Source organism: Cebidichthys violaceus, unplaced genomic scaffold (genome assembly GCF_023349555.1).
Source record: "Cebidichthys violaceus isolate CVI_PGR_0920_01 unplaced genomic scaffold, fCebVio1.0.p SCAF_9, whole genome shotgun sequence".
NCBI lineage: Eukaryota > Metazoa > Chordata > Actinopteri > Perciformes > Stichaeidae > Cebidichthys > Cebidichthys violaceus.
In genome coordinates this window covers 7,831,988-7,859,253 of record NW_027176975.1, presented here as the reverse complement: position 1 = coordinate 7,859,253, position 27,266 = coordinate 7,831,988, and the positions used below count along the sequence as shown (strand labels likewise).

Sequence of the window (27,266 nt, the reverse complement as noted above, 5' to 3'; positions counted from 1 at the left end):
ACCATTTTATTACTGTATAGTTTAAAGTGCCATCAGGACGGTCAGGGCCTTGAAGGCAGCACTTCCTGCCCAGACAGCCCAGCCTGCAGGATACGCTCCTCTCGCTCCATCCATCCGTCCGTCCATCAGCTGTATGTCTCGTTAGCTCAGCAGCTAGCAGCTCACCAGGCCAAGCGGCCGGCCGGTGCATCCACAGCTTCCAGCCATGGCGTTGGTTACTCTGCAGCGGTCCCCGACTCCGAGCGCCGCATCCACCGCCAGCACAGCAACCACTACCGCTGGGGAGGTCAGTTTGGTCCTGGGTCAACGAGAGCGATGCTCCGGTGTGGTGAGGTGTTGATGGAGAGGCTGAGGGTGTGTGAGATGATGTCTGCGGAAGGCCTCGCTGATTGAAGCTACATTAGCACCGTTAGTTAACGTGTTGAGCTAGCTCGGTCTCTCGCTAACGGTAGCTAGCAAACGTCTTCGTTAGCTCCTAATTATCACATATTGTTGTCCACCACTGTGTCAATACGGCGGGTGGACTTGACATTGTTAAAATACGATACAATGATTTAAATTCTCACACCTGTTAAATGTGACGTTAATTGCAAAGAGCTAACTAGCTGAGTTTGACAAGTGCCTTATGAATGATATAAGCTGTAGCTGAAGTTAGCTGGTGATGATGTGAGTGGCTGACATGGAAAACTACGTTTTCTCCTCAACGTTGATGTATTTAACGTTATATCACACCGTATGTGTGGCACACCATCAGCACCACAGTGACAGGGCATTCACGGAGCTGCTGCAGTCCACACACAGCTACATTCACACTAATTCACTCATAGGAAATCTGCGATTTGTATATGTCAGTCTATATTTGTATTTCAATAAGGCTTGATTGAGCTATACTGTCTTTAGCAGTCAACTACACTGAATATTTCTGTCAATCTCCACTGTGCGGTCCTGTTGGTGCCTGCAGTAAATGAGATTTACAGTCTGGTAAACAGACATATGGGGGGAAAAAGACTAAACTCTAAGGTTTTCTTATACTTCTCTATCACAGTAGAGAGTCACAGTTCGAACTATTAGTTTTCTGGGAACTCACAGCAAGAGAAAGTGATTGTCCTTGTCTCAAAACTATAATCATTGAAATATAACTTCCTTTGCTACTTTCAAGTAAACTTATGTTCTCTTCACTGCCAGACGAGGGCGCTAACCACCAGCTGTAAACAGGAAAGCGCCCCTTGTTCTGCTCTGCATGACTGAATCAGAGGAGTCAGACATGACATAGCTGGGTTTATTTACATTACAGTCATTTAGCAGACTTACCAAAGCGACTTACAATTCGGTATCTATCTATATACCGTAGGCACAGCTATGGGAGCAATTTCTGGGGTTAAGTGTCTTGCTCAAGGACACATTGACATGAGACTAGTGGAGCCCTCTGATTGAAAGACAGCCCTGCTCTCCACTTAGCCACGGTCACCCCAGTTTTACAACCATCTATGTTTGATCTGCAGATGACAACTTTATTTTTCACAAAATGTAAAAAAAAAAAAAAAAAACACTCAACATGTTAAATGTCATACATAGTTGTTACTTATTGCAAATAGATTGCTCTTTTTAAAGGAGCCTGTTGGTTTGACTGGGTTGTCTGTACCGTACCTCAGCACCTTGCTGTCCAGCACCATGGCGAGGTGTGGATGAAGCTGGTAGGAAGCTGCTGCAGCTATGATGTCATCTACTCATGAGGGCTGGGGGGGGGGGGGGGTGGAGGAGCACTACTGTCTGAGGCAGTGAATGCATGAGATTATTTCAACATTTTGATCTGGGCTGATGATTGCCAATATATATTCGACAGGTTGTAGTTTCAGCTGGGAGATCAGCTGTTGGATCAACACGCTTCATTCAAACTCAACAGAAAAATAAAACTCACCAAAACAGTCTTGGTTAGTCTTTTCAACAATCACCAGTTCTAGCAAGCAATGCCTTTGACTTTGTTTGCCCAATTGTGTGCCGGCTGGTCAAAATCTCCACACAGCCTTGCTCGTCAGCCTCCATTATGTCCTCGGCATGTCATTTGTTGTAGACTGTGCTTTCCTCTGTGCAGCCATATTAGTTAATTTCTTAAGTTAAGGACCTTTCAAATCATGTCTACTCCCTCTGCATTTTGCAAGCTCCTCCAGGTGGCGTGAATGCTGTTAAATGCCTATAACGCACACACACACCCACACACACCTGCATTTGCAGTGACTTCACTGGTATTTGCTCGCAGCACCATATTTGACAGCAGTATGAGAACAGAAGTACAGGAGCGTACTGCCAGACTTAGTTTTCCTCTGCTCTCTTTGATGCTGAAGTCAAACTGTACTCTTCTGTGCTACAATCACAGTTTGATAAACATTAGTGAGCCTATTTTAACTATATAGAGCAGTCACTTCTCTGAGGGTGGGTAATATGTCACTGATAGAACACAATTATACAGCTTTCTCTGATCATTTAATGACAAGAGTGTTGGTATCTGCCATAACGCGTATAACAAAATTGTCATTTAGCATGATTGTGATTATACGAGTAATATGTTTAGCATTTCAGTTGAGGGTTATCATGTCAATTTCATTTATCAAAGCTTCTGTTTAAATGTCGATCTTGAACTGTTTGTTAATAATGCCAAAATAGGTTCGATGTGGTGTTTATCCTTTCCCTTATCTGTATTGCAGGATTTTGGGAGTGAAGATGAACGGCGAATAAATCAGAGGTAAGTTTACTCTCAGTTCAGTTTGGCCCTTCTGTTGCATGGTACGTGACGAAGCAAGTCATCTTTTATACGCAGGTGTTGTTGACTGATTGACTGCATCTGTCTTTGAGTCACTTGGTGAAATCTTGAGAGGCGGCAGACTAGCTGGCATCAACAGATGAGGACAACTGAGCGTCAGTGTAGTAAAACGTCTGTCTGTCTGTCTGTCTGTCTGTCTGTCTGTCTGTCTGTCTGTCTGTCTGTCGAACAAAAGATGAACTGTTGCATTATGTCATATTTAGACTTTGGTGGCAGACATTTTGGTAGAAACAAATTGATGATGTAAATAGTTAAAGCCCTAGTTTGTATGGGTTTGTCAGTTTTATGTCTCTCTGGGGCAGTTTCAGTGTTATGAGATCTTAAAAAAAAGAAAAAAACAGAATAGTAAATTTTGGCTTTGTAGTAATATGATGTTCACTAAGCAATGTTTTTGAGTTTTGTTGTTTTTGTTTTCTGCAGACTTAAAGGTTTATTTCTTATTGTTATCTTCCTATAAGCATTCATAATGCATGTACGTAGATTAAGCCAGTGACACCCACTAGAGCTATTGTGAGCCCACTGCAGTGAAGTTGTTCACTTAAGAGATTTATTTTCAGTTTTGATCAATACAATAGCTTTTGTAATGGCCTCCATGTCTTTCGGTGCCGCATATAATATCGACTTGACTAGACGGTGACAATGATGACAAAGTAGGTCTGTGAATATGCAGTTTGTGGTTTGCTTTTGTTGTAATTGTGATTTCTAAATCTTTATTGCTGAAAAAGTCACTTGAATAATTGTGAAGTGGATGAATTTTTTGATGAAGCAGAACACTGATGACCTTAACATGAGCGAAAATACGTTATTCCAAGAATTTAATTTTTTTTCAGTTATGCAACAGCCTTTGCAATGTCCTCAAGCAATGCATGCATGTGTATGTGTGAGAATGATCTATGCATGAAGCGAGTCCCGTCTTGCCTCAACATTGCTTGAGGGACTGGTAAGCCACGTTATGCAATGAAATTGCCAGTAAATTCATGTTTTATCATATTCTGGCAGATTAAGTTGTCTGTTGACTGACTCTTTAGATCAGGGTGTACTGGTCTAGTTTCAAAAGAGAAATAGCTTCATCTGTTGACGGACAGCCGCTCGACTGCCAAGTGGGAGTGTTTGCACTTGCTGTTCCCAACCGGCCTTGATAACGATGACAAGCCGAAGGGGTTCATGGAGGCCAACATCAACATCGTGCAGGTGTCTGTGGCTCTGAACCAAGGAATGATTTTAATCTTTCCATCGTGTACACAGCAGAGTTGGGCAAGATGTACAATTGGTGAAACATGTGTGTGTTTGTGAGTAGATGGAGGGATTCAGCATGTAGGGTAACGCAAAGAATCGGCAGATTATTAGCGTGACAGATTTAAACTCACTGCAACACTTTCTCACGCAAATAGCACACTTGTCAAGACTGGTAGTGATTTATCGCCATTAAAAAGTCAAAATACTGCCTCTGGATTTATACAATATGTGTGGAAAGGAGAAACTGCAGCAGAAGCATCGTCTCTGGGTCTTTATTGTTGGTTAGTCTTTCCTCAGTGACACGCTGACGTCACTTGTTTCCTGCTCGGGCCCTTCCGTGTCTCCACTGACACCTGGGGAGGTTTGTCTGTCCTGCCTCTCTCGCTCTGTGATGTAAGTGAGAGAATGGCAGCATTATGCAACCGGCAGCTCCAACAGGAGGCTTTTTTTTCTTCTTCTTTTTTTTTGCCGTCACTGTGCCGGTGTGTGCAAAACACTCTGAGACCATAAATAAACTAGTGTGGTTATGGCCTCCGAGTTGCCTCTTTGTAGTGAGTCCTCGGTGTAATCCAGCGCACCTCCCTCACATACAAATACACCCGGCGGTTCAGAGTCGTGGCTTAGAGTGTTCATCTGGAGGTTCCCATCTACATGCACCTGAGACACTGAGGTGGATAAGGTTCCACCTGGAACATGACTGAACGCACATCGGCTCGTAGAGCGCAGTGTCTGCTAGCGACCAGGTGTTATAGACCTTGTCCTATTGTCGAGAACAATAGGAGAGCTATCTTGTTATCTGTGTCGCAGAGCTATTGTCAACGTCTGTCAGCAAATCCTCCCAGATTAACCGAGTCATGCCACCTCATTGTGTATGTGTGGAGGTTTGAATGCTTAGTGAGAAGGAAAGTTATGGCCTAAATAAGCTTTCAACCCACAAACAGACACATCTGTGGGATAAATTTCAACATTTCTTTCTGACTGCCATCGCATGATTATATTTCAATATCAGTTGTGTATTTGCCTTCCATGCATCTGAAAGTAATATTTGCTGCTGTTGCAGATGCATTAGACATAAAGGATATCAGCCTTCCTAGTTAAGCTATCATAATAGTCTCTAATACACACATTGTTGTTTGTCTGTGGTACATCTTGAGAGAGTGACAGTCAGTGCTGGCCACTTTAAGGTGAGCGAAAAGATAAGCCCTCCCTTATAAGCCTGGGTATAATGAGATTTGGGAGTTTGGGTGATTGCCAGTTCTCACTGCCCTTTCCACCAATGCTTGGCTCGTGTGTTAAGCTCCCTGGAGGCACTACCTTGGATTCTGTTGACCCTTAAAGTGGCATGCACATGGAGACATCTCCTCAGGACAATTTGGCCAAAATTCCTCCATCTGCTTTCTTGTCTTCCTCCAATTGAATAACTTGTCTTGCTTTTTTTTCACTCAGTGTGTTTTGGAGAGACTTTTTTGTTGGATAGCAACACAAACTACTGGAAGTGACATGTTTTGCTTCATCTAAAGAGTCTTTTTTTTTTGCTCACGTGTTGAAAAGCAAAAGAAAGCATGTGGTTGCTTTTTGTGTCTCTTAAGTAAAGTGTACAAGAGCTTATCATGACATTCACTCTTGGTCTTCTTGCGTGCGGTGTGAATGTGTAATCTACAGTGAACTGTAAAAGAGTGACAGATAAAAACCGACTGAAGGCACAGTTCTGTGTTCCCGCAGCAGCGGGTGGAGACTGCAGTACGTTCCTCCAGGCAGGAGTCTGAATCGCACTCAAACACACGGAGACTCTCACATGAGGGAGGAGAAGGAAACAGAAGGCGTGGCATCCGAACAGACGGCTCTTCTTCACTGAGCGGCACAGATGAGTGCAGCCTGTCAGTCAGTCAGCCTGTCAGTCAGTCAGTCTGTCACTCCGATGCGACGGGCCAAAAACCTGAAACCTTGCTTTGCTCCTTCACCGTTTCTGGAGGCAGATGAAGAGGAAATAGCTCCCGGAGGAGAGGCGTGGGTTTCCTACCGGTCAACAGGATGCGCCTGATTGTAGAACCCATTCAGGAGGCCGTGATGAAGATGCTACCGTATTTTGTGGAAAACGCTGTGTTGACCCAGAGTGAAATAAAGCGCATGTGAGTTAAGTCTATCTTCTGAAATGGGGTTTTGAACCCGTGGGAACAAGTTCCTTCACTGATGAGATTTGAGCTCAAACACTTGAATAAGGTCTGGACTTACTGTTGTTGATGTTTTTTAACAGATTGGGATTCAAAATATTTTGCTCTTCAGCAGACTGAATCAATCACTGAACATGTCCAGCTGATAATTATCAAAATAATACGAATCACTGTATTGGTCTGTTCCTCTTTATAACTGCTCCTCTTTGTCTTTGCACAGACGCTGTAGGTTATAATCGGGTAGAATCTTTGAGGCGATGTGGAGACTTTTTTTGTCGTAGCCTTAGTTTGCTTTGATACCAGATGTATTTTTAGCCGTAGTGTTTGTGGAGATGCTGATAGCAGGATGCTGCTGGGCAAGAGACAGCAGAGCTGAGGCTGTTTTAATTAGGACGTCTGAGTACAGCCAGTAAAGTATAGGACAGCTCTTGATTTACACGTAAAGACGTTTCAGAGTGCACCTTTTTTTAAAAATTTTTTTTTTTTTTTTTTTTTCTGATATCACTGAGGACTTAAAGTTGGGTTACTAGTTAAAATAGGACAAAATGAGCAGCAGGGATTTGTACCCTATAATGAGGCTGTAGCCCTCGTCTTGCCACTCTTGCCTCATATTATCCATCACTCCCTGACAGTGGACCCTCCTGACAGACTCATAAATCTCAAAACAGGGAACAGAGGCTGAAACAGAAATCCACCAAAGTGAGACAAAAGCTCTCGTTGAGACGTGTCCACCCCCGTGCTTTGTCACTGTGGAACTTTTTTTCTGTGGTGTTGCTGGGGGCGGAGGGAATTTATTGTGAGGTGCACAAAACGAAGTCCATTGTTCCCACGAAATCATCTGTTTGGCCCCGGCCTGCTTCTGGATGTGGGTTGTGAAAGTCTTATCAGAGAGAGCCGAGTGAGGGAACGGTTTCAGAGCTGCATATAAACGTGTGTTGGTGAAAGTTTTAGAACTTTGGTCAATGGCTTGTGTGTTTGGAGATGTAGGGGATGTATCCATATAAAAAGTTTCACATTTTTCCAGGATATGAACTTACGTAGGTTATGCTTTTGAAGACGATACCAATAATCAGTATTTTCCCACTTGGTATTAGTACTGCAATACAGATTGTTACTATTACAGTAGTGCAAACTGCAGATGCACAACAGGTTACGCTTTTCTGGCATGTCAATCTTAAGCTATCATCAGTGGCTGATTACAGTATAGCTCTTTAAAGCTGACACTAACTAATAATGCTGATACTATACCATTACATTGATTTCATAATAGCTGTATTTAGAGATTGGTCTATCTTTTTTTTTCTTCCTGTTTGGATTTTGTTTTGTTCCTGTCATTCATCAGTCCCGTGCTTTGCTAATGATGTCCTGGTTTGCCAGACTACACACACACACACACACACACACACACACACACACACACACACACACACACACACACACACACACACACACACACACACACACACACACTACATGGTGCATGTGCTCAACCCTGCTGCCAGGGTACATACATTTATGAATGTGCTCACATTGTTTTTCAGTGAAATGGAATTTTCTCACTCCCCTCACTTCTTTTTATTGCAGTTCCCTGCTTATGTCATCTGTTGACGGCTCCAATAGTCTAACCTGAAAGACTCCGGGTTTTTACAGGCAGGTGTGAACTGGTAATTGCTGTTCTTCAACAATCGTGAAAGTTAATCATCACAAACAACCGCAGTTGGGTCAATTATTTAGCTCTGTGTTGCATTACGGCAAGCCAGCAGAGGTCTGACGAGTCAAATCTGAGTGCAGCCCTTTGCGGCAGAAGAAACAAACTGATAAGCATTCAGGATCAAAGCTTGATTCACGGCTGCTGCAGACCTGAGGTCTGCTTCTGTAACGTGGCAGCTGGGCTTTTCCACTCAGCTGTTGAGGTAATTCACCGGCAGCAGGACGCCATGATTTATATGCTCGACTCGCTGGCTGTGTCTGCTGAATTGAGCGGCCCTGTTAAAACTGAATATCTCATTTGTCTCGCGTCCCACTACTCAGCGTCGCTGTCCAATGAACAAGCCGGAACGATTGTGCTGAGCTGTCGCTCTGCGCCGTGGTGTCTGATGTATGGCGTCTATGTTTCAGTGCCTGTAACTCCTCTCTCCCATTTGTTTTGCAGCCTGAGTGAGAGCTTCTTCATGGTGAAGGGAGCTGCTCTCTTCCTGCAGCAGGGGAGCAGTCACCAGGGCCAGAAAGCACATCCTCACACCAAACACGCAGGTGAGAAAAACGAGGGCATTGAGTTTGGTGTTTATTGTGGAGAAAGTTACTGACAGTGTTCATTCTATGAGTGTCTTGATTGATGGTTGTTTTACTGGGATGGCTGGTTGGGAACTGACTACTGCATCAACTTTAACCTGGTGATAGACTGCACCATTTTATTGGTTGAAGGTTAAGGTCACATGACAAGTTGGACTGCACAATGAACTGGTTGCTGTCATCAATCAAAGGCAGTCACTATTGAAAGACACATTTATTGTTTTGAAGACATCAGCCTTACCTGAAAGTCTTCTGGCATGATGGGAAATCCGCATCAGCCAACAGCCAAAATGCTGCCAAGTGATTTGGCATGTCATGGCTGTAGTTGGCAGCTTTGTCCACATTTCAGCTGCTTCTCAAAAACATTTGGTTGGGGAAATGGTTTCCCAGCAACTCTGTCCCTCAGAAAAGAAACGGATAGTGAGGTGACTTTTGCAAAGTGATTGTTAAAGGTGTTCCTGCTCTGTGAACTGGTATCCTACCATCAGTGCCTTCAAGTTATGTGGGAATAAACGGGACACTACAGATCTTTGATACGTAGCTCACCAGAGCTGTGACGCTTAAGACATATTCTGTTATAAAGAGGAGACTGAATTTGTGGATGTATCTGAATGTCCGTCTTCTTTTACTTTCAAGCCAGCCCACTAATACACACAATATATTTTTGTTTCTGTGTATTGCTCTTAAATCTTGCATCATCCAATTGGATCAATCAAAAACACCCTTTTAGTGTTTTTTTTATAAACAACTATCTGCTGTCTTAATTGACTGTACAACAGTAGTTGCTTTTTGAGTGCAACAACTTGACCATTGTGATGTAAAATCTTTGAATGTTTTTTGTATTTAAAGCTACTGTGAGGAACTTTAGTGTTGATTTTGGCGGTTCCTGTAGACAAAAGTGGTCGTGTTTCAGAGCACCAGAGTCCCGTTTTAGAAAACCTCTCATTTTACTGCACATGGGGCCTGACAGTCGGCCCTGTGCAGTCCTGGTTCTTTTTGTTCTCCCGGGCCTCCCTTCCCTCCAGCGGGCCCAGCAATACAGCCTGGGCGGCAGCAAAGCCACATCTGGGTCTGTTTGCGGTGTGCTGGTCGCTGCTGGAGTCTGAGCTAAAGGAGTTTCTGGTGAACCTGAATTTTCTTGCTGATGTCTTGTTTACTTATGTAGGTCGTATAGATGCATCAGCATTAAATTTAAACTGTTTCATAATAAGTTATGTTCCTCACAGTAACTTTAATCTTAAAGAACAATTCTGCACAATTGCAGTTCCCTTGTTACTGTTTCTCTGTTTATATGCTCTAATTATAGATATGTTTTAATCCATTTACTTGTTTATTGTCAATCTACTTTGAACATAAAGTTATTTGTTTTAAAATGTTATAAGGACAATAATCATCAGGCTAAATGTAAAACAAGTTGGTGCTCACGATTAAACTTCAGAAAGATTTATTTATATATCAAATTGAGTTTGACATTAAATGTATATACATTCCAAACCTTTATCCAAACAAAACAGAAACAGATTTATTATGTTAAGACAATGACGCAGATATGAGAGGAAGTGATCAAAGCTCATGTACAGTAATGTCACTTTAAACATGTTTTAGCTGTGATTTTACTGAAGACATCTATGATGTGAGATGCAATGACTACATGACCGAGTCGGGCACTTTGTTTTATTGCCATTGGCTGTCTATTCAAACCAGTCAGGCTGAACTGATTTGTCTACCGGTTGTGACATATTTGAACATAGTTGGCTCTGCATCAGCTGCTGCTTTGCATTGCTGTTGGCCGATCTCCACACCCTGTTTCATTACCCAGCTTCACCGACACGTCTTACACTCACAGGGAGCACTGAGGGATGTCAAATGAACAAAGACAAGCTCTTGAATTGTGGTTTTGTGCTGATAGATTTGCTCATGCGAAGATGGAAAATGTATTGTTAAGTCATGACGCTTCATAGGAAACATGTCATGTGATTAAAAACCATGTAATATGTTATTGTCTCCAGGATAATGGCTTTAGTGTTAAACATGCGGGAACTTCACATACTTTCACTTAACAATGCAATGCCTACAATTAGGCAAATTGTATAGGTATGTATGACGAGGCAGATTTCTAATCACTGACATCAAGCAGCTTCTGCTCGTCGAGGATCATTTCTCTTTCTGACCTTCTTCAACAGGCGACTTACCTCAACACTTGCAGGTGATGATAAACATTCTTCGCTCGGAGGACAGAATCAAACTGGTGAGAGACAGCAGAAGTTTATATTCATACATCAAAACATGCACACACACATATAGAAAAGTGCCGAACAAACCTGGAACAGGACACCCTTCAAAATGCACTTTATTGTGCACTTCAGACGCTTATTTGTTCGCTGTAATTATTAGGTCATAAGAGGAGGTTTGAACACACTCATGAGAGCATTACCAAATCTTTCCATGGTGTGTGTATGCGTTAGTGTGAAGCTGAGTTATTTCATTTTATGTTCAACCAGCTCTGTGCTCTCTGTCTCCTGGGGACTCACTTACCCAATTACCGTATTTTCCGCACTATAAGGCGCACTTAAAAGCCTTTAATTTTCTCAAAAAACGACAGTGCGCCTTGTAATCCGGAGCGCCTTATATATGGATCAATTGGTTAATTGGTTGATCCATACTGGTTGTACACGGCGCTCTGTCAAAATGTTTCAGTACGACTGGTAAACTACAAAGCCGCACCGCTTGCAGCATTACGGCTACCGTAGTCGGGGGCGTCGCCGAAGTAATAGCGGTAAACACCGGTACTGTTTTGTTGACATTCCCTTTAGCACAGCTCCATCTAGTGGATGCATAACGCAACCCCAGTCAAACGTTTGACTGTAGTAGCTTCTATTCTATGCGCCTTATAATCCGGTGCGCCCTATATATAAAAACAGTTCTAAAATAGGCCATTCATTGAAGGTGCACCTTATAATCCGGTGCGCCTTATAGTGCGGAAAATACGGTACATCAAATTTGTATTCCATTTTTCTTTGCACATCCAGCTGTGACACTTTGTTCGGCGCAGATTTTAGCAGAAGGGTCAGTGCGTTTAACATTTTGCCTCTCTAGGGCTTTTGCTGTTTGCGTACAATCAGAGTTTAAACTCCTGTGCAAACGGGGCATGAAAAGCAAAAAACCTGCCACACGAGACTTATTTGAACATGTATGGCTCAACCCACACGTTTTAAGTGTGACTGTCTTGTATTTAAGTTAAGTTTATGATGAAGTTAAAGCATTTTCCTACCAAAGGTACATTTCAGACTAACTGTGCCTTAAATACCACAGTAATTGATTGTATTTTGGCAGCTCTCAGGTACTATGACTGAAACAGCAAACAGGATTTCTTACTCTCCAAAAAAGTTCTGGCTTTGAATTTAAAGTAAAACCTCTGTACCCTGTCCAGGCGGTGCGGCTGGAGAGTGCATGGTCAGAGCATGTGCGGTACATGGTGGTGGTGTACACCAGTGGGCGACAAGACACAGAGGAGAACATCCTACTGGGAATCGACTTTACCACCAAAGACTGGTTAGAGTAAACCCTTTTTCTGTGTGGGGTTCTGTGATCGCTGTTTGCAAGACAGATAACCGTCTGTTAAAAGCTACCAGAGCTCCATTTCTGAATTGGTATCTTCATTTGCTTTGTGTTTCTAGTAGACATGATGTAGGAACAAATCTACATTAATGAATGTGATCAAACGCTCACCCACAGCTCTCTGCCTCAAACTGGAGCTGCTATACATGCACTTTAGAGTCAGAAAATATTACAGTAGTTTGTGTTTCCTTTTCCCAGTGAGCAAAGTGAGAAAATATTCGCTTGTTTCCAGTAAATCAGACGTGATTTATACTCTCTCCTCTGCCAGCAAAAGCTGTTCGATCGGCATGGCGCTACCTCTGTGGAGTGACACAAAGATCCATCTGGATGGAGACGGGTGAGTTGTCTCTGTCAGTGTGACCCCTGCTGTACGGCTGCAGCATTCAACCCAGTGATGTTTCCCTCTTTAGCCAACGCTGCAGCTACACCTGACACTTGGTATGAGCATGGTACACACAGAGCTACACTGTGCTCAGGGGAATGACCATCTGTTTGTGTTTCCTCCTCAGGGGCTTTACTGTGAACACGGCGAGTCGGACTCATGTCTTCAAACCCGTGTCAGTGCAGGCTATGTGGTGAGTAATAAACAACCTCTGGAGCCACAGTGGCTGTCTAAAGAAATTCAGCTTCGTGACACACCACAATAAATCTCCCGATGAACACTTGTGCCGCTCTGCTGCAGTGAGGCAGCTTGAGGCAGTGCGGATTTATTCTGCCCCCTGCTGACATGAAGACGCATCTGCAGAGAAATTCATAGAGCCTTTAACAGATTATTAAGACTGCTAGTAATGTGATTATTTTAAAATGCATCGCAAAGTTTGGCTTTGACTTTAATCATCTAGACGGATGACCTTTATCTTTCCAAAAAAAAATTCAATCTAGGTCAGCCCTGCAGGTGCTGCACAAAGCATGCGAGGTGTCACGCAGGTACAACTACTTCCCTGGAGGCATGGCTCTCACCTGGATGGGCTACTATGAGAGCTGCATCGCTTCAGACCAGAGCTCCATCAACGAGTGGAACGCCATGAAGGACTTGGAGACCACGCGGCCTGACTCGCCCACCATGTTTGTGGACAAGTCAGTTAACAAAAACTTAAGTTGCATTCTTTATGTTAAGACTTGGCCAATGGCACCTACACCTGTTGTTGACATTGCACACATCCGGAATTGTGCGAGTGCTGAGCTTTCGATGTGACTTAATCTTCGGTAGGCCTTCAGAGAGAGAGAGGACAGGGTGCCTTATTAAAGCCAAACTCAGAAGCCTCATGACGTGCCAGGACCTTGAGAATGTCACCTGCAAACAGGTAAATATACAGTAGTAGTAGTAGTAGTAGTAGTACAACACACGCACACTGAAATAAACCACTGCTTTGCATTTCTTTATCGGGGTTTCGTTTTCAGTGGCTGCATTTACATTTTGCTCTCTAAAGATGGAGACAACACTCAGTTCTCTTACTAGTTTTCAAACCTGGGAGGTGACTTTTATGGAAGTTACTCTGTGGCTGTTTCTTGGAGAAGACTAGTTTAAAATGACAGGGCTCTGACTTATACTTTATGATATAGGATTCTACCGAGCGGGAATCGGATCGGGATGAAAAATACTCACAATAGGTTGATGGTGGTGAATTTTCCGTTAGTGGGATAATTCTGAATATTCCCACATGAGTGACTTTAAAAAACAGTCTGGCTTGCTATCATGATAAAGAAGTGAAAAATATAGCCTGGTTATAAAATACTGGAATTATCGTGTTAGAAAGAACAGACTCGCACAATGTTGCTATTTTTTTATTTATCCTTTATTAATGCAGGGGGACCTTGTGATTTATGATTACCTTATTTCAGGTTGTTTGTTTTTCACTAATCCCTGAAAGGGTGTTCATTACCATGAAATGTTCATCCTATTTGTCTGCAATCAAAACAGAAATGTAAGGAGAAGTTATTCTAGTATGTATTTGTGCAATTTTAGGACTTTTAGATGATTATCAGGATAATATCATGAATCCCAATTATTTTGGTAAGGAAAATCATGACATGACATTTTCATATCGTCCCATGCCTCATTTTAAATTGGTTATGATATAGTATTTAAATACTTTAAAACTATTACCCACCAAAACTCTGTTCTTTGATATTCCAGCCATCCTACAATTACATAACATTTGTAAACTTTTTAGGGAAATAATTTAAACTTATCCTAGGGATTATGATGGAGTACCTTACTACAACAACACAAGAAAAAAAGCCTCCCCACATGAATCAACATTTACTGTAAAACTCTCTTCTCAGATCCGTACAGAGTTGGAACAACACATGAACTGTAACCTGCAGGAGTACAAAGAGTTCATCGACAATGAGATGCTGCTGATCCTGGGCCAGATGGACAAAGCCACACTAATCTTTGACCACGTCTACCTGGTGGGACAACTGATACCGCCTCTTACATTCACCAAAGTATCTGTTACATCTGTTCTTTCCTGTAAATAACTGAGATAAAAAAAGATTCCCTTTCCATCCCAAAGGACGATTGTTTTTGGACAAACTTGCAAAGATTTGAAAATATACTCAAACAGTTCTTTCCTTCATTTGTTTGTAGGGATCAGAATGGAATGCATCTAATTTGGAGGAGCTGCAAGCGTCAGGGTATTTATTTTATATATTAGAGCTAAGATAACCAGACAAAACACAATTCCATGATGATTTGAGCAAGAAAGAATGTTGTTGATGAGTGAACATGATCTTTCCTCCCCAGGGTGAGCTACATCCTCAATGTTACCAGGGAGATAGACAACTTCTTTCCAGGCACATTCAGCTATCACAACATCCGCGTCTACGATGAAGACGCCACTGACCTGCTGGCTCACTGGAATGAGACGTACAACTTCATTGTTAAAGCAAAGTGAGTCCTGAGTGGAACAGAAAACATGTTGCTCATGTATGTATCAGTTTATAAAAACATCTCATCCTCAATGGTCAAATGATCCGAATGTCAGTTCACACATTTACTTTATTTGAGGGATCAAATTACTTTTCTACCTCTATTTGCAAAAAGAATTATGATTTATCCGACTGAATGAGTGACTCAAATATTTCCTCATATTTCATTCACTTTTAATTTATTGTATTTTTACCTTTTTTAAATTTAACTTTATTTTCAAGCTAATATATTATGAATGTTTTAACTGTTTTTATTGAGCATGAAAGTTGTTTCTCTGACTTGGATGCAGTAGTTTGACAAACAAAATCTGAACTCAAGCTCCAAATTCCTAGAGCTATTTCGTGGACTTTGAGTTTTTTTTTTAATTATTTAAAAAAATTCTCCACCATAGAAAGAACCGCTCCAAGTGTCTAGTTCACTGCAAGATGGGTGTGAGTCGGTCTGCCTCCACTGTCATCGCGTACGCCATGAAGGAGTTCGGCTGGTCGCTAGAGAAGGCTTACAACTTTGTCAAGCAAAAGAGGAGCATCACAAGACCCAACGCAGGCTTCATGAGGCAGCTGGCCGAGTACGAGGGCATCTTGGATGCTAGGTACAGTTGTGTGTGTGTGTGTGTGTGTGTGTGTGTGTGTGTGTGTGTGTGTGTGTGTGTGTGTGTGTGTGTGTGTGTGTGTGTGTGTGTGTGTGTGTGTGTGTGTGCGCGCGTGTGTGTGTGCGTATAGTGTTGATTTCTAGTTGTCTTCTTTCAGTGGACCTATTTTTGTTATTATTTGTATATTTCCAGTAAACAGCGTCACAACAAGCTTTGGCATCCAGACGCAGACTGTGAGATGGCAGAGGGGCAGCAGGGGTTGGCTCAGTGTTGTGGAGGAGAGGAGGGCGGCCACCTGACTCCAGAGCCGGGGATGTCTCCCTGCTGTGAGGAGGCGCTGTCTGATAAGGGGGCTGCATGTCCCTCCCCGCGCAGGGCTGTTGCACTGGAGGTCGACCCCGCCTACAACAACTATTATTTCCGCCGACTCTCTGACTCGGCACTGGACAGCGAACCATCGACGCCTGTGCGCGGCCCTCCTCTTGTCGGGATGGAAAAGGTCTTTATAGAAATCGAGGATGTGGAGCGCGACGCTCTGCTGGATGATGAGGCCTTTGACGGGCGTGAAGGCCCGCCGCTCCCGCACTTTGGACCTTCAGCGGAGGGGGCCGCAGCCCAGACGAGCTCTCGGGGCCTTGAACCCCTGGAGGAGCTGCGTCTGAGGCTGGAGTTCAGCACAGTGGAGGAGGAGGATGAGGAGGAGGTGCAAAAGGAGGAGGCAGAGATGGAGGTGTTCATGCAACCAGATGATGGCGGGGGTGGGGAAGGAGGCGAAGGAGAGGAAAAGCGAGATGTGGAGGTAGAAGGGGATACAGAGGGTAACGGGATGGACCTGGCAACCCTCAATGAAAACTCCAACAATAACAACCATTTGAGCACTCCACGTAACATCAATGTAAGTTTGATTTATACGATTAACCTACATCTAGAATGAAAATGCTGTTACTGATTTCATGAATCCAGTGGGATTCATGAAAAAAAAACACCAATTCCCTTAGACATTCATTTTTTTTCCTGTCGTTATTTAGGAAAAAGCTTCCCCCCTCCCTTCTCCAGTTGATGCTTCTTCGCTGTCCTGCTGGGATTCTAAGTCCAAACTGAAAGAAGACATTCCACCCCTGGTTTCCAAGCTTTGCCTTAACCCGAGTCCTCCTGAAGTTCCAAGTGCTTCCTTCCCACTGTCCCATTCCTCTTCTGAAGGCCTCACATCTTCGGTGGTACTGCTGGGCCCCTGCGGCCCTCTGTGTGACTGTGCCAACTGTGCTGATTTCTCGCCCACAGCTCTACTTGACAGAGAGGAGCAGCCAGGTGACTCGCTGCACTTACCGCAGCCGAAGAACGATGGTGGTTTATTGGAAGTCAAGACTACGAGTCAGAAAAGTACATCCGCAGCTGCCTCAGAGTCTCTCCCTGAGCTGATGAGAATGGACTCGGAGGAAGAGAAGCTTGCCGTGGCTTGCTACGTCGGCCAACAACAGGAACCCCTGCTGCAGCTGCAGATATCCGGACTGGTCCGCCGTCGTGCAGAGAGACTAGAGCGACTTTCAGGTTTATCCCAGGAGAGCTTGCTCTCTGTGAAGCCTTTGCACGCATGCCAAAGTTCCGAAAACAGCCCTTTTCACACAGAGGAGGAAGAGAAGTGCTCCAGCTTCACCGGAGACTTCCCTAAATCTTCTACGCCGCGCCAAGTGTGGTTGGAGCCACTGGTGGTGCCACTGACCAATGAAGCCTTGTTAGGGGTGGTGGGGTCTGGGCTGCTCACGCCCACCTCCTCGCCTCACGGCTCCACACTGACACGCAGCTCCAGCAGTGACAGCCTGCGCAGCGTGAGGGGGAAACCCGGCCTCGTGCGTCAGAGGGCGCAGGAGATCGAGACCCGCATGCGTCTAGCAGGCCTGACTGTGCCTTCGAGGCTGAAGCGGTCCAACTCGCTGGCCAAGTTGGGCAGCCTCAACTTCTCCTCGGAGGACCTGTGTTCAGCCTGTTCCTCAGACGCAGGAACGCTACTGCTCCTCTCGCTGTCCCCAGAGCCGGGCCTGGAGTGGGAATCCCCCGCCACCTCTGCCGCGCCCCGGCCCTTAAAGGACCTGCACACTCCAGAGAGAGCAGTACCAGGTGAGCCCAGAAGCTGACATATCAAACGGAGGATGTATACACTCCACGCATCCCCTCGTCGGTTGCTGGATAGTTGAGTCAAAGGAAACTAATGAAAACAATAAAAAAAACAATGCCAACTGTTGTTATAGTGTACACTCTCCTTTGCCACATTGTTTCTCAAACTGCTGTTCACAGTGATGAAAATCATATTGCTGTATCTGACAAGTGTGTAAAGCCATCAGTTCACCTCTAACTTTGTTTGATTCATGGACAAACAAGTGCCTTACCTATGAGACCAGAGGCACAGAGCTGTGTGTTGGACTGCAGGAGGAGACGGTACAAGGCGCTCTATAACCTTTAACGTCACAGCTGTTAGTACCTGATATTTACCAAATTATGGTATCCATTGGCACTAAGATTATTTTTACCTGTCTCATACAAAGTGGTAGCCTACGTTGACAGAAAGCAAAGTGTTAATAAATGTAGAGTTGTTTACCGCACACTTTCAGTTTTAGATGCTAGAGGGTTATAAAATGAATGGTTACCTCATGTTGCATTCATCGAGCTCTTTCTCGGGCTAGAGTTTAAACTCAGTTCATTTGCTGATGTCGAATTACAGTGAGGAAATCAGTTTTGAGGTGTGTGATAATGCATTACTGTGTGATTATGTGAGTCTGTGCGTGAGTGAATGGGATCAAAGTGAAGAGAGATGGTTGTGACTTTGTTTTGCCAGAGTCACGCTCACTGTTTTCAACAAACATTTCTGAGTTTGTTGTTCCTTTGCACTGCTTTTTTTTATATATATATTGAGTGGACACAAGCAAGCTATCTTCCAAAATAACATCAGCGTAATGTTATTGACCTCATCATTCCCTACAATGTTGTTGGGAGAGCAGAGTGAGGAGTCGTGTTGCATGGCTTGAAATCGCCCAGTGTGACAGGAACTGAAGATTTATAGCAGTCAAATCATATAATGTATGTGAGGCTAAAGTTATCTGAATATTTCTGACAAAATAGGAACATGAAACATTTTACATCCAAAACTTCCGTTACCTTAAATTAGCTCACCCTTGAGGATTGCCAACATTTTCAACTCATTTGTGCTGTTTGAAATGTGTAACACCAAAGTTCTTTGGCTGTCTCGACAAATTGAAAACACCATTGAAGCTGTAAAAAAAAAAAGTATGTGAACCATACACATATCACACACACACACACACACACATCTTTTTGCACCTTCTGGGAGAATTGAAAGAGACTCTGTGTAGTCGTCAGGCTCATAGCTGTTAAGTTTTATGCTGAGATCATCAGTGAGTCTGAAAGCTTCTGTGACACGGACTCGACGATCACGATCGGTTACTTCACAGTTTTGTAACCTTTTTCTTTTTATATTTAAGTATGCAGTAACTTTTGTACTGTACAATGCTGTAGTTTGAATGCATATTGCACTTTTTATGTTGGTCAAAATAATGTACTGTATTTGTTAATTATGGAAATAAACATTTCTTTTTCATAATAAACCATGCATCTGTGGGGGGTTTTCTCATTAACACAATTCATTCAAAACCAATTGTATAGGTTGTATGACGTGAATGAAACAGAATTAGGATTATATACTGTATCGCCCTGCATGTTATGGATGCTTTGTTTAAGACCTTCCTGAATGGGAAAACTATCACGAGCATAACTAAATATCTGTGCAGTGACTCGACCTTAATGGTGTGTGTGTGTGTGTGTGTGTGTGTGTGTGTGTGTGTGTGTGTGTGTGTGTGTGTGTGTGTGTGTGTGTGTGTGTGTGTGTGTGTGTGTGTGTCCTGAAAATTACATCATCGTCTCCTCATCTGTATGCTTTGGCAGGAGAGTCGTTTTCTAACAGCCAACTTATATAACATTTGACTTCCCGTCACTGTTTGCATGACTTCAGTGAATTACTTAGGTTACACGCTCTTGCTGCTCCTGTCCTATGTGACCTGCGTGTCTGTGTAATGAATGGGAGGCTCTGTGTAAAGTATGCGGTGGGGCATTTGAGGCAGCAAAGATGTTACTTTGTGTTGTTTGTGTGTGAACGGAGGCTGCATTTACGCTCCTGTTTTTTTTTTTTGTAAACTTGCCAGAAATCTAATATTTCCAAAAAATGTGAAATGGAAAACTAATACGTCTGGCTACTGTAAACTTGTAAAACATTTACATGACAGATGGACTAAAAATGAGGCTTCGCAAAACTCATTAATAGTGTGCCAAAAAAGCCTTTGGAGTCTGTTTTTAATTAACGATGATCTTAAATTAGAGACAGAAGGCTTTTTGTCTAGACACGTCTGAGAGTGACCTGTAACACTTTTCAAACACGAGGACTGCAGGCTGCTTGTCTGTCAACACAGCAGCCTTCAGTCCACAGTCTCTGTGCCGGCCCCTCTCTCCCTTCTGCTGGGGAATTCTTGGCTGACGTACCTCCACTTTTGTTTTATTATCTGAGGACGTATCCTGTTTTGGACGTCACTATAGAGACCAAGAACAACAAAAGAGTAAAGTCTGAGCTACTATTCAGCTAATTTCCTTCACTCCTGGACGTACCCATGTTGGCTACCATTAACCACCATTTATCCGAGACACAAGCATCTTTTTACCATCTCATACTTATCTTTATTAGGTTGCTGGAGTGGAGCAACATGAACTGTGCAGACCTCGACACCAGCATGCAAACAGTGTTGGGTAAGAGACACGGAAAACAAAAGAATAGGGCATTCCTTATATTTTCTGTGCTGGTCATTGACTAAATCACCACATTTTATTCCCCTGTCTTCTACTTGGCCACGAGGTAAAACAGTTAACACTTGCGTATTAAAATCTCCACTCAGGATCAAACTTAAAACACATTCTCCATGTACCTGAATCCCACAAGCAAAACAACGAGATTGAGATATTAAAGATAACTTCTTCAAGGTTTCCCAAGGCAGCAACAAGTAAAGCTACAAGTCTTGAGTTTCCCCTGATTGTATTAGTCAAATGTACTGTGACGTCACATGGAGGTAATATAAGGCTCCTATTGCTTGTGCATATGAGGGAGGACTGAACATCTCCAAACAACCAACAAAGAGCACTCTGTCGGTCCTGAGAGAGAGCAAACAACTCCGCTACGACGTCTAACTGGTAAGTGTCGGCCGCAACAAATGATGAGATCAAAATTATATGAATCTTTATTGTAAGAGTAGTGACCTACGATGAGGCCCGTGTCCAGCTTGTTGGACTAATCAAAGCTCGGATGAAATTATAAGTTGCCTCTTTTCAAGATACTGGAACTTACGAGAAGTTCTTCGTTTGTTTGTTTTGAATTCCTTTATGTCCGAGTATGTTGCACATGGTGATCAACTGATCAGCTTCGGGCAGTCAAAGAGGATGAGGCAGGATAACGGAGCAGTTGTTAACAGGAATGGACTGTTTTAAGGGAAGGAGTACATGGTTAATATTCAATGATTGCAAATTCCGCTGAATTTAGCTGAAGAGTTCTGTAACTTGTATTAATTATCATTTAGTATTTCTGCTCTCTCAATGTCACCGCCATGAAAAACAACATGTCTGTGTCTTCTCACACAGCTGTGCCACCATTGTAGGGTGATAACGTTAGCTCTCTTAGCCATGTGTCTGGCCAGTGTGCAGGCCTGTCAGATGATAAGACAACAGCAGTCATATGTTGTCACACAGGGGCATGAGGCTGCAGACAGGAAACAGACTCATGGTTCAGATCATTGTTCATTGTGCAGCACCATTTTCTCTGCTTACTGCTGCAGTTTAGTGGATAAAAAACGTATTTAAACAATTAGACAATTAGACAATCTCATGGAAAAGTTGGGTGCTGCAACATGGTGATTTAGGTTTGGCCTTGTGTTTGGTTTTAAAGTTAACAACAGCTGCTCTCAATCCACCTCCTCCTACTGCTTCTACTAATACAAGAGCAATAACTGCAGTCATCAGCACAGTGAATGGAATACTTGCATGAACATATAGTTTTTGAAACGCTAACATCATGTTTACCTCATGCATGCGGGGACATAAAAAAAAAACTGGACTGACTGACTTCAGTTAATTGAAGCCAAATCAGCAGAACTTTCAGACAACAAAAAGTGTGACATAACAAGCTGCTTTTACAAAGCACACTGTGTTGTACAGATTTACTAACAGACTGTCATAAGACTTTGTGAACCTTCAATACTAACTAGGAATGATTAATCAATTGCTCCGACTCAGTGTTCCTGTTGTCCCTATCTGCTGTGATGCTGATAATCACAAAACCTTGATCACAGACTTTACATGAACACTGTTATTCTGAGGATGAGGCCATTATATCTTAAATATTGATACTGCTGAATCACTTACCAGTCCAAAACAAAGGAATAAAATGCACAAGTGAGATTGCTGCAAAATCTTGTGACTGACTTGAGCCACTGTGGACATTGCAAGTGCATGAATTACCCTACAGAGGATATACTATAGCAGCTAAAGTCATAAGATAATCTAATTCAACACTTCCATGAAAAAAAGCTCCTGTGTGACTATGAGTTGTTTTCTACATGGTCTCTTCCCAAGACTGGAACCCTTTCCAACATGTAGACCGTGATGTTAATTCCAAGTGGCTGCTCATTCCTCTTACTCTTCTGTTTCAGCAGCTTTTTTAGTGTATTATACAAAGAGGAAATATGAGTGGAAACTACTTCTGTGCTGGCGTTCCCAACACAGGGCATGATTTGGGAGGATTGGTCTTTTGGTTAACTCCATGTCTTTCTCCACAGACAAGTATGGGACAGAACCAGGATAAACTAGAAGGAGGAGAACAGGCCCTCGATGAAGGGTCGGAGGAGACGAGGCCAAGCCCTGACTCTGTAGCAGCAGGCAGACATACAGGTGATGTCATGGAGGGAGGAAGCTCCTGTGAGGAGGAGGCCGGCAACACCAGTGAAAATTCAGGGGAGCCAGACGCTCAGGATCTGGATGGGAGCCCCGGCCAGGATCCAGCAACACCTTCTAGTGAGAAGCACATTAATTTGTGGGTTAGTCCTTTTGCTGCAAGGGAGGTGAGACAGGGAGGGGCTGCAGGAAAGGAGGGAGGAGGAGAAGGAGGAGGAGAAGGAGGCAGGACCGCTCCACTGGTTCCACAGAAGACAGACGAGAACCAAAAGAACAGTGCGAAGATTGAGGAGAGAGCTGGAGCACACGAGCTGTTCAATCAAATCAAGAGAGCAGAGGAGAAGACTGAAGAGGAGCTTTACACACCCTCAAAGATCAAAATGGAGTATCAGGATGAGGGAAGCTTCCAACATGAGGAGATCCAGGAAGAAAACTTCTCAGCTGGAGTTTCATATAAGAAGTCTGGTCCTGCTGTTACCTCAGAGGATGCATCCTCACTTGAAAACGCAGCAGAGAACTCTGTGATGATGGCGAAGATGAGCAGGTGTGGAGCTCATGCAGGAAGTGAGTTGTTACTGTCTGTTCAACAAGATCAGCGTGGCACCATCACGGCTGAAGTTGAAGGTATTAAACTCTGCACAGGAACAGTGGGCCACTTGAGTGAGAGGAAGGAACCGCCTACAGCTCAACCCCAACATCCTTTGAAAAACAGTCGACAGAGAGAGTCTCTATTAGACGTGAGTGATACCATTCACCGTAGACCTCCAAAGGAGAGAACAGAGAATGAAACAAGAGAGGAAATATGTGAGGTGAAGCCAGTTTGGAATGACTCCTCTTCAAAAAAGCCAAAGGTCACTGACACCGATGATCAAAGGGAGTCAGTGAGGCCTTATCTACCACTGGACACAACTGAAACAACCAACAATCAAAAGATAGACTCTAGTTCAGCATCAAATCCAGCCTCTGAACCCAGTTCTATTTTGGAGAAGTTACTGAAGAGAGATAGGAAGGAGACAACCCCAGCTCTTTTGATTATAGAAGAGGTTGACACAAACGTCAAGGGCACCATGAATGTTATTGCAAAGAGGATCCGTGACTGTGCCACAATAGAAACCGCTAAAATCGACCATTCAGGTGGAAATACACCTTTGTCAACATGTGGCATAAAGGGATTGAATGAGAAAACACCTAAAGAAAACCGTGCAACCAAAGATCATCACATTAAGGATGTGGACATGAATCACACATCTACTACTGACAGTATGACCTCAGATTGTTTGCAGCATGGAGTGAGTTGGAATACTACATGTGAGAGCTCACTCACAAAATCCCATTGTTCCAAAGCTGATTGTCAGAGTGCAGGGGAGAACATCAACTCAACAGATGCTTCAGTCACTGAGGATATGGAGATAAAGCTGAGCATGGGCCCCTTTAAAAACCTGTCTTCCGACAACTTACAATCAGCTGTTTCTCATGAGAGTATGTCATGTGAAGTGAGCGATGTGATCACTGAGGACTCTGCATCTTTATCAGTGTCTGATGTGAAATCTCCACCCGCAAACAGTGACGGACAAATTGCAGATTCATGCTGTTTACTTGCTGGCGAGGAGAAAGGCACCACAACCGTGAGACCACCTCTACAAATTAAGTGTGACAGTGAGCTCAAAACTGGTCAGCAGTTATCTGGCTCTACATGTTCCGTTGCTCAATTGGTGAGGAAGAAGAAGGTGAAGGACTCTACTGTGGCACCCGCACCTGTGGATGCTGGATCAGTTTTGGTTGCAGCCGGCACAGTTATCTCTGAGGAAAGCCACCAGGTCATGAAGCAGGATCAGAGCATGACACTTAACACAGAAAATATGATGCCAGACCAAGCTGATGAACAACTTGGCAAAGGGGGCGATGACAGTATCTCAATGAGAGACAAATCCCAAAGCACTCCCAAACCTAGGCCTGTTTCAGAACTTATAAAGGAGACCATTCAACTTCATGAAAAGCTTCAGCACCAGGACTGGCCAAAGACAGCTGAAGTCAAGTCTGATGAGCAGGGCCAGTCTGTGAAGGTGGCACAGATGAAGGCGGCTTTCGACTCAGTTCAGAAATCCCCAGACAAGGCAGTCGAGAGGAAACCATCAGTGAGAAGAGGTAAGAGTAAAATGTGATGCGGCTATATATATATATATACGTATATATATATATGTATATATATGTATATATATATATATATATATATATGTATATATATGTATATATATGTATATATATATATATATATATGTATATATATATATATATATATATATATATATATATATATATATATATGTATATATATAACAATATCAAATGAATAGAACGTATGAGAAAAAACAGGATAGCAAAATTAATCAGACAAAATTAATCAGACACACAATTTACCTATGAAGTCTGCTCTACTCATCCATCAACCATGATTATTTGGGCTGCCAGCTTCACCACAAACACTTGGATCAGCCCTTTGTAACCTTGTTACAAAAACGCTGTACAAATATAGTTTATTATTATGTTCAAGACTGGAAGGGGGTGAAAACAAAAAAGATGGGAGGATGGAATACAGCTGTTTTCTTCTGTCAAAGTTCTGCATCACTCTGAATGTGTCAAATAACGCCATCTTGTGGTGCTGTGATATGCTTGTGGTACATTGTGTTCTTCAGGAGAATTGGAATATATTTTGGATTTTATAAAATTACATCTAGAACAGTAATCTTGTTCAAGCATGTTCTATTGTTTCACTGCGTGTCACAAACTGGATATTATAGTTTTTAGCAGAAGCCTTCATAAAAGATATCTAAGAGGATCAAGGAATTACTTTATAATAATCATAATATAATAATCGGGAGATGATGATACAAAAAAATGGTAAATAGACAAAAAATAAGATAATGGGAGTGTCACAACAGTATCATATGAGATTAAATAGCCATAAAGCCGCCATAACGCACAATTGACGGTGATTTTCGGTCTCTGGGAACCTGAAGAAAAGAGGCGTGAGTTCTGCTCCCTGTTATCCAAAAACTCGCTCTGATTGGATGTTGGAGCTGTCCGTCAAAGGCCACTGCTCCACACAAGCCTCGACAAGCCAAACGAGGGGGCGGGACTAGCGTCAGAGTGGGCAAAGAGCACACAGAGCGGTGTCAGCACAGCAGCGGCTCCGGCAGAGGGAGGACTCAAGTGGGATAAGCGGAGGACTGTGATATCATTCGGCTTTCAGGAATACTTTAATTTTCCTCTCAGAAGGTAGGTTTCAGACTGTGTAGATTGTTTAGACTCTGTTTGGCTGTTGTCACCCCCCCCCCCCCCCCCCCCCCCACCCTCACCCCCTCCTTAAATTGGTTGCAATCGGTCTTCGTTTTTCAAGCTACAGCCGAAAGTGCATGCGCGAGCTAAAATGAATTGGGGATAGTCTGTGGAACTGTTTTTTTTTCTTCTTTTTTCTTTTACCTAGCACTAGCCTTCCACGGCGGTTAACTGTGACATTGCCAAAAAAGTTTCTAACCAATAACTAAAGCGATTGATGGCTTCAAACAGTTGTTTTTGTTCCTTTTGTTGTGGTGGTGCGTTTTCGTGGATAACTCGCGTCATGAAATGTGCTGTTGCACGTTATTGTGCAGGGTGGGGTGGCTAACCGTGGTGCGGCAGGAAAACTTATCTCCGGAACGATAGATCCACAGACACGAAGGTGCAGCAACGATAGATCCACAGACACGATAGATCCACAGACACGAAGGTGCAGCAACGATAGATCCACGTACACGATAAATAGATCCACACCCACGAAGGTGCAGTAACGATAGATCCACATCCACGGTACTAGATCCACATACACGATAGATCCACACACACACACACACACACACACACACACACACACACACACACACACGAAGGTGCAGCACACAACCGCGCCCTGGCCCCTGGCACCCTGACTGGTAATATTGGCTCTGTAAATGGAACAATAGCCTTAACCCATTCAAATGTCCAAGAATCAACTCTTTAATTCATAGAGACGATTGTGTTTTGTCAAATTTAACTTTATAATTTCATTTCAATATCCATTTTCATGCAGATGCCGGGTTCAGATTTGACCCACTAACACACTGGTGTGGAAGATAAATAGGAAAAGGCTCGTGCGGTCGCTGCTTTCACGCTAGCAACTAAAAACGTAACCCAAGTGAATAATCAGTGTGTCCTCCACCAGCTTTGCATGTTGGGAAATAGCACGTGCAGAATTGTTGAGTATGAAAATATGCAGAATCTCTGCCTCAACCTGTTCTCTCAACGGTTACCGTTAAAGTCAATGCGGGCAGACATATCTATAGTGTATTGCTGAGTCCATCGTTGTTATGTGGACGGGTGTTTTTAATTTGAGTCCTCTGCAGCACAACGAGGGGTTTGTTTCATGTTAAAGTAAGATAGTCCATTATTTAGACTACTAGCAGTGTTTGTATTCAAAGGCACGTATTGCCTGATTAGTCTGATCTAGTTTCCACAACTGGACCAAATATGTTGTCATCAAATAAGGTTTGCACATTGTTTTGACAGGGAAATGTAATGTGGGTGTGTGTCATA

General features: G+C 43.2%; 2 protein-coding genes across 4 annotated transcripts in view; both read left to right on the top strand.

The window, feature by feature from the left end:
* The first annotated feature begins 7 nt into the window (after positions 1–7).
* Positions 8–19,282, top strand: ssh1a (slingshot protein phosphatase 1a). 2 transcript variants are annotated; one of them, XM_068704268.1, is made up of 15 exons: positions 8–286; positions 2,703–2,740; positions 8,378–8,478; positions 10,701–10,765; positions 11,948–12,069; positions 12,404–12,472; positions 12,645–12,710; positions 13,018–13,212; positions 13,346–13,439; positions 14,422–14,550; positions 14,729–14,775; positions 14,885–15,031; positions 15,462–15,662; positions 15,855–16,557; positions 16,691–19,282. In XM_068704268.1, exons 1-15 carry the CDS (start codon positions 206–208, stop codon positions 17,792–17,794), a joined length of 3,162 nt encoding a protein of 1,053 aa, XP_068560369.1. In that variant the 5' UTR covers positions 8–205; the 3' UTR covers positions 17,795–19,282. The 2 variants fall into 2 exon arrangements, with proteins under 2 accessions (XP_068560369.1, XP_068560370.1); XM_068704269.1 differs by lacking the exons at positions 8–286; positions 2,703–2,740 and adding an exon at positions 5,937–6,183.
* A 6,539-nt stretch (positions 19,283–25,821) lies between these two features.
* coro1ca (coronin, actin binding protein, 1Ca) overlaps positions 25,822–27,266 on the top strand; it is a 32,634-nt gene continuing 31,189 nt past the window's right edge. For both annotated transcript variants that reach the window (XM_068702811.1, XM_068702810.1), the window contains exon 1: positions 25,822–25,934. The gene's annotated coding sequence lies outside the window, so the exon portion shown is untranslated. The remainder of the gene's footprint in view (positions 25,935–27,266) is intronic.

Coding starts and splice junctions, on each gene's coding strand:
- ssh1a (XM_068704268.1), top strand. CDS start 206: ATGGCGTTGGTTACTCTGCAGCGGTCCCCGACTCCGAGCGCCGCATCC. Junction 14,776..14,884: donor GAGGAGCTGCAAGCGTCAGG/GTATTTATTTTA, acceptor TTTCCTCCCCAG/GGTGAGCTACATCCTCAATG. Junction 15,663..15,854: donor GAGGGCATCTTGGATGCTAG/GTACAGTTGTGT, acceptor GTATATTTCCAG/TAAACAGCGTCACAACAAGC.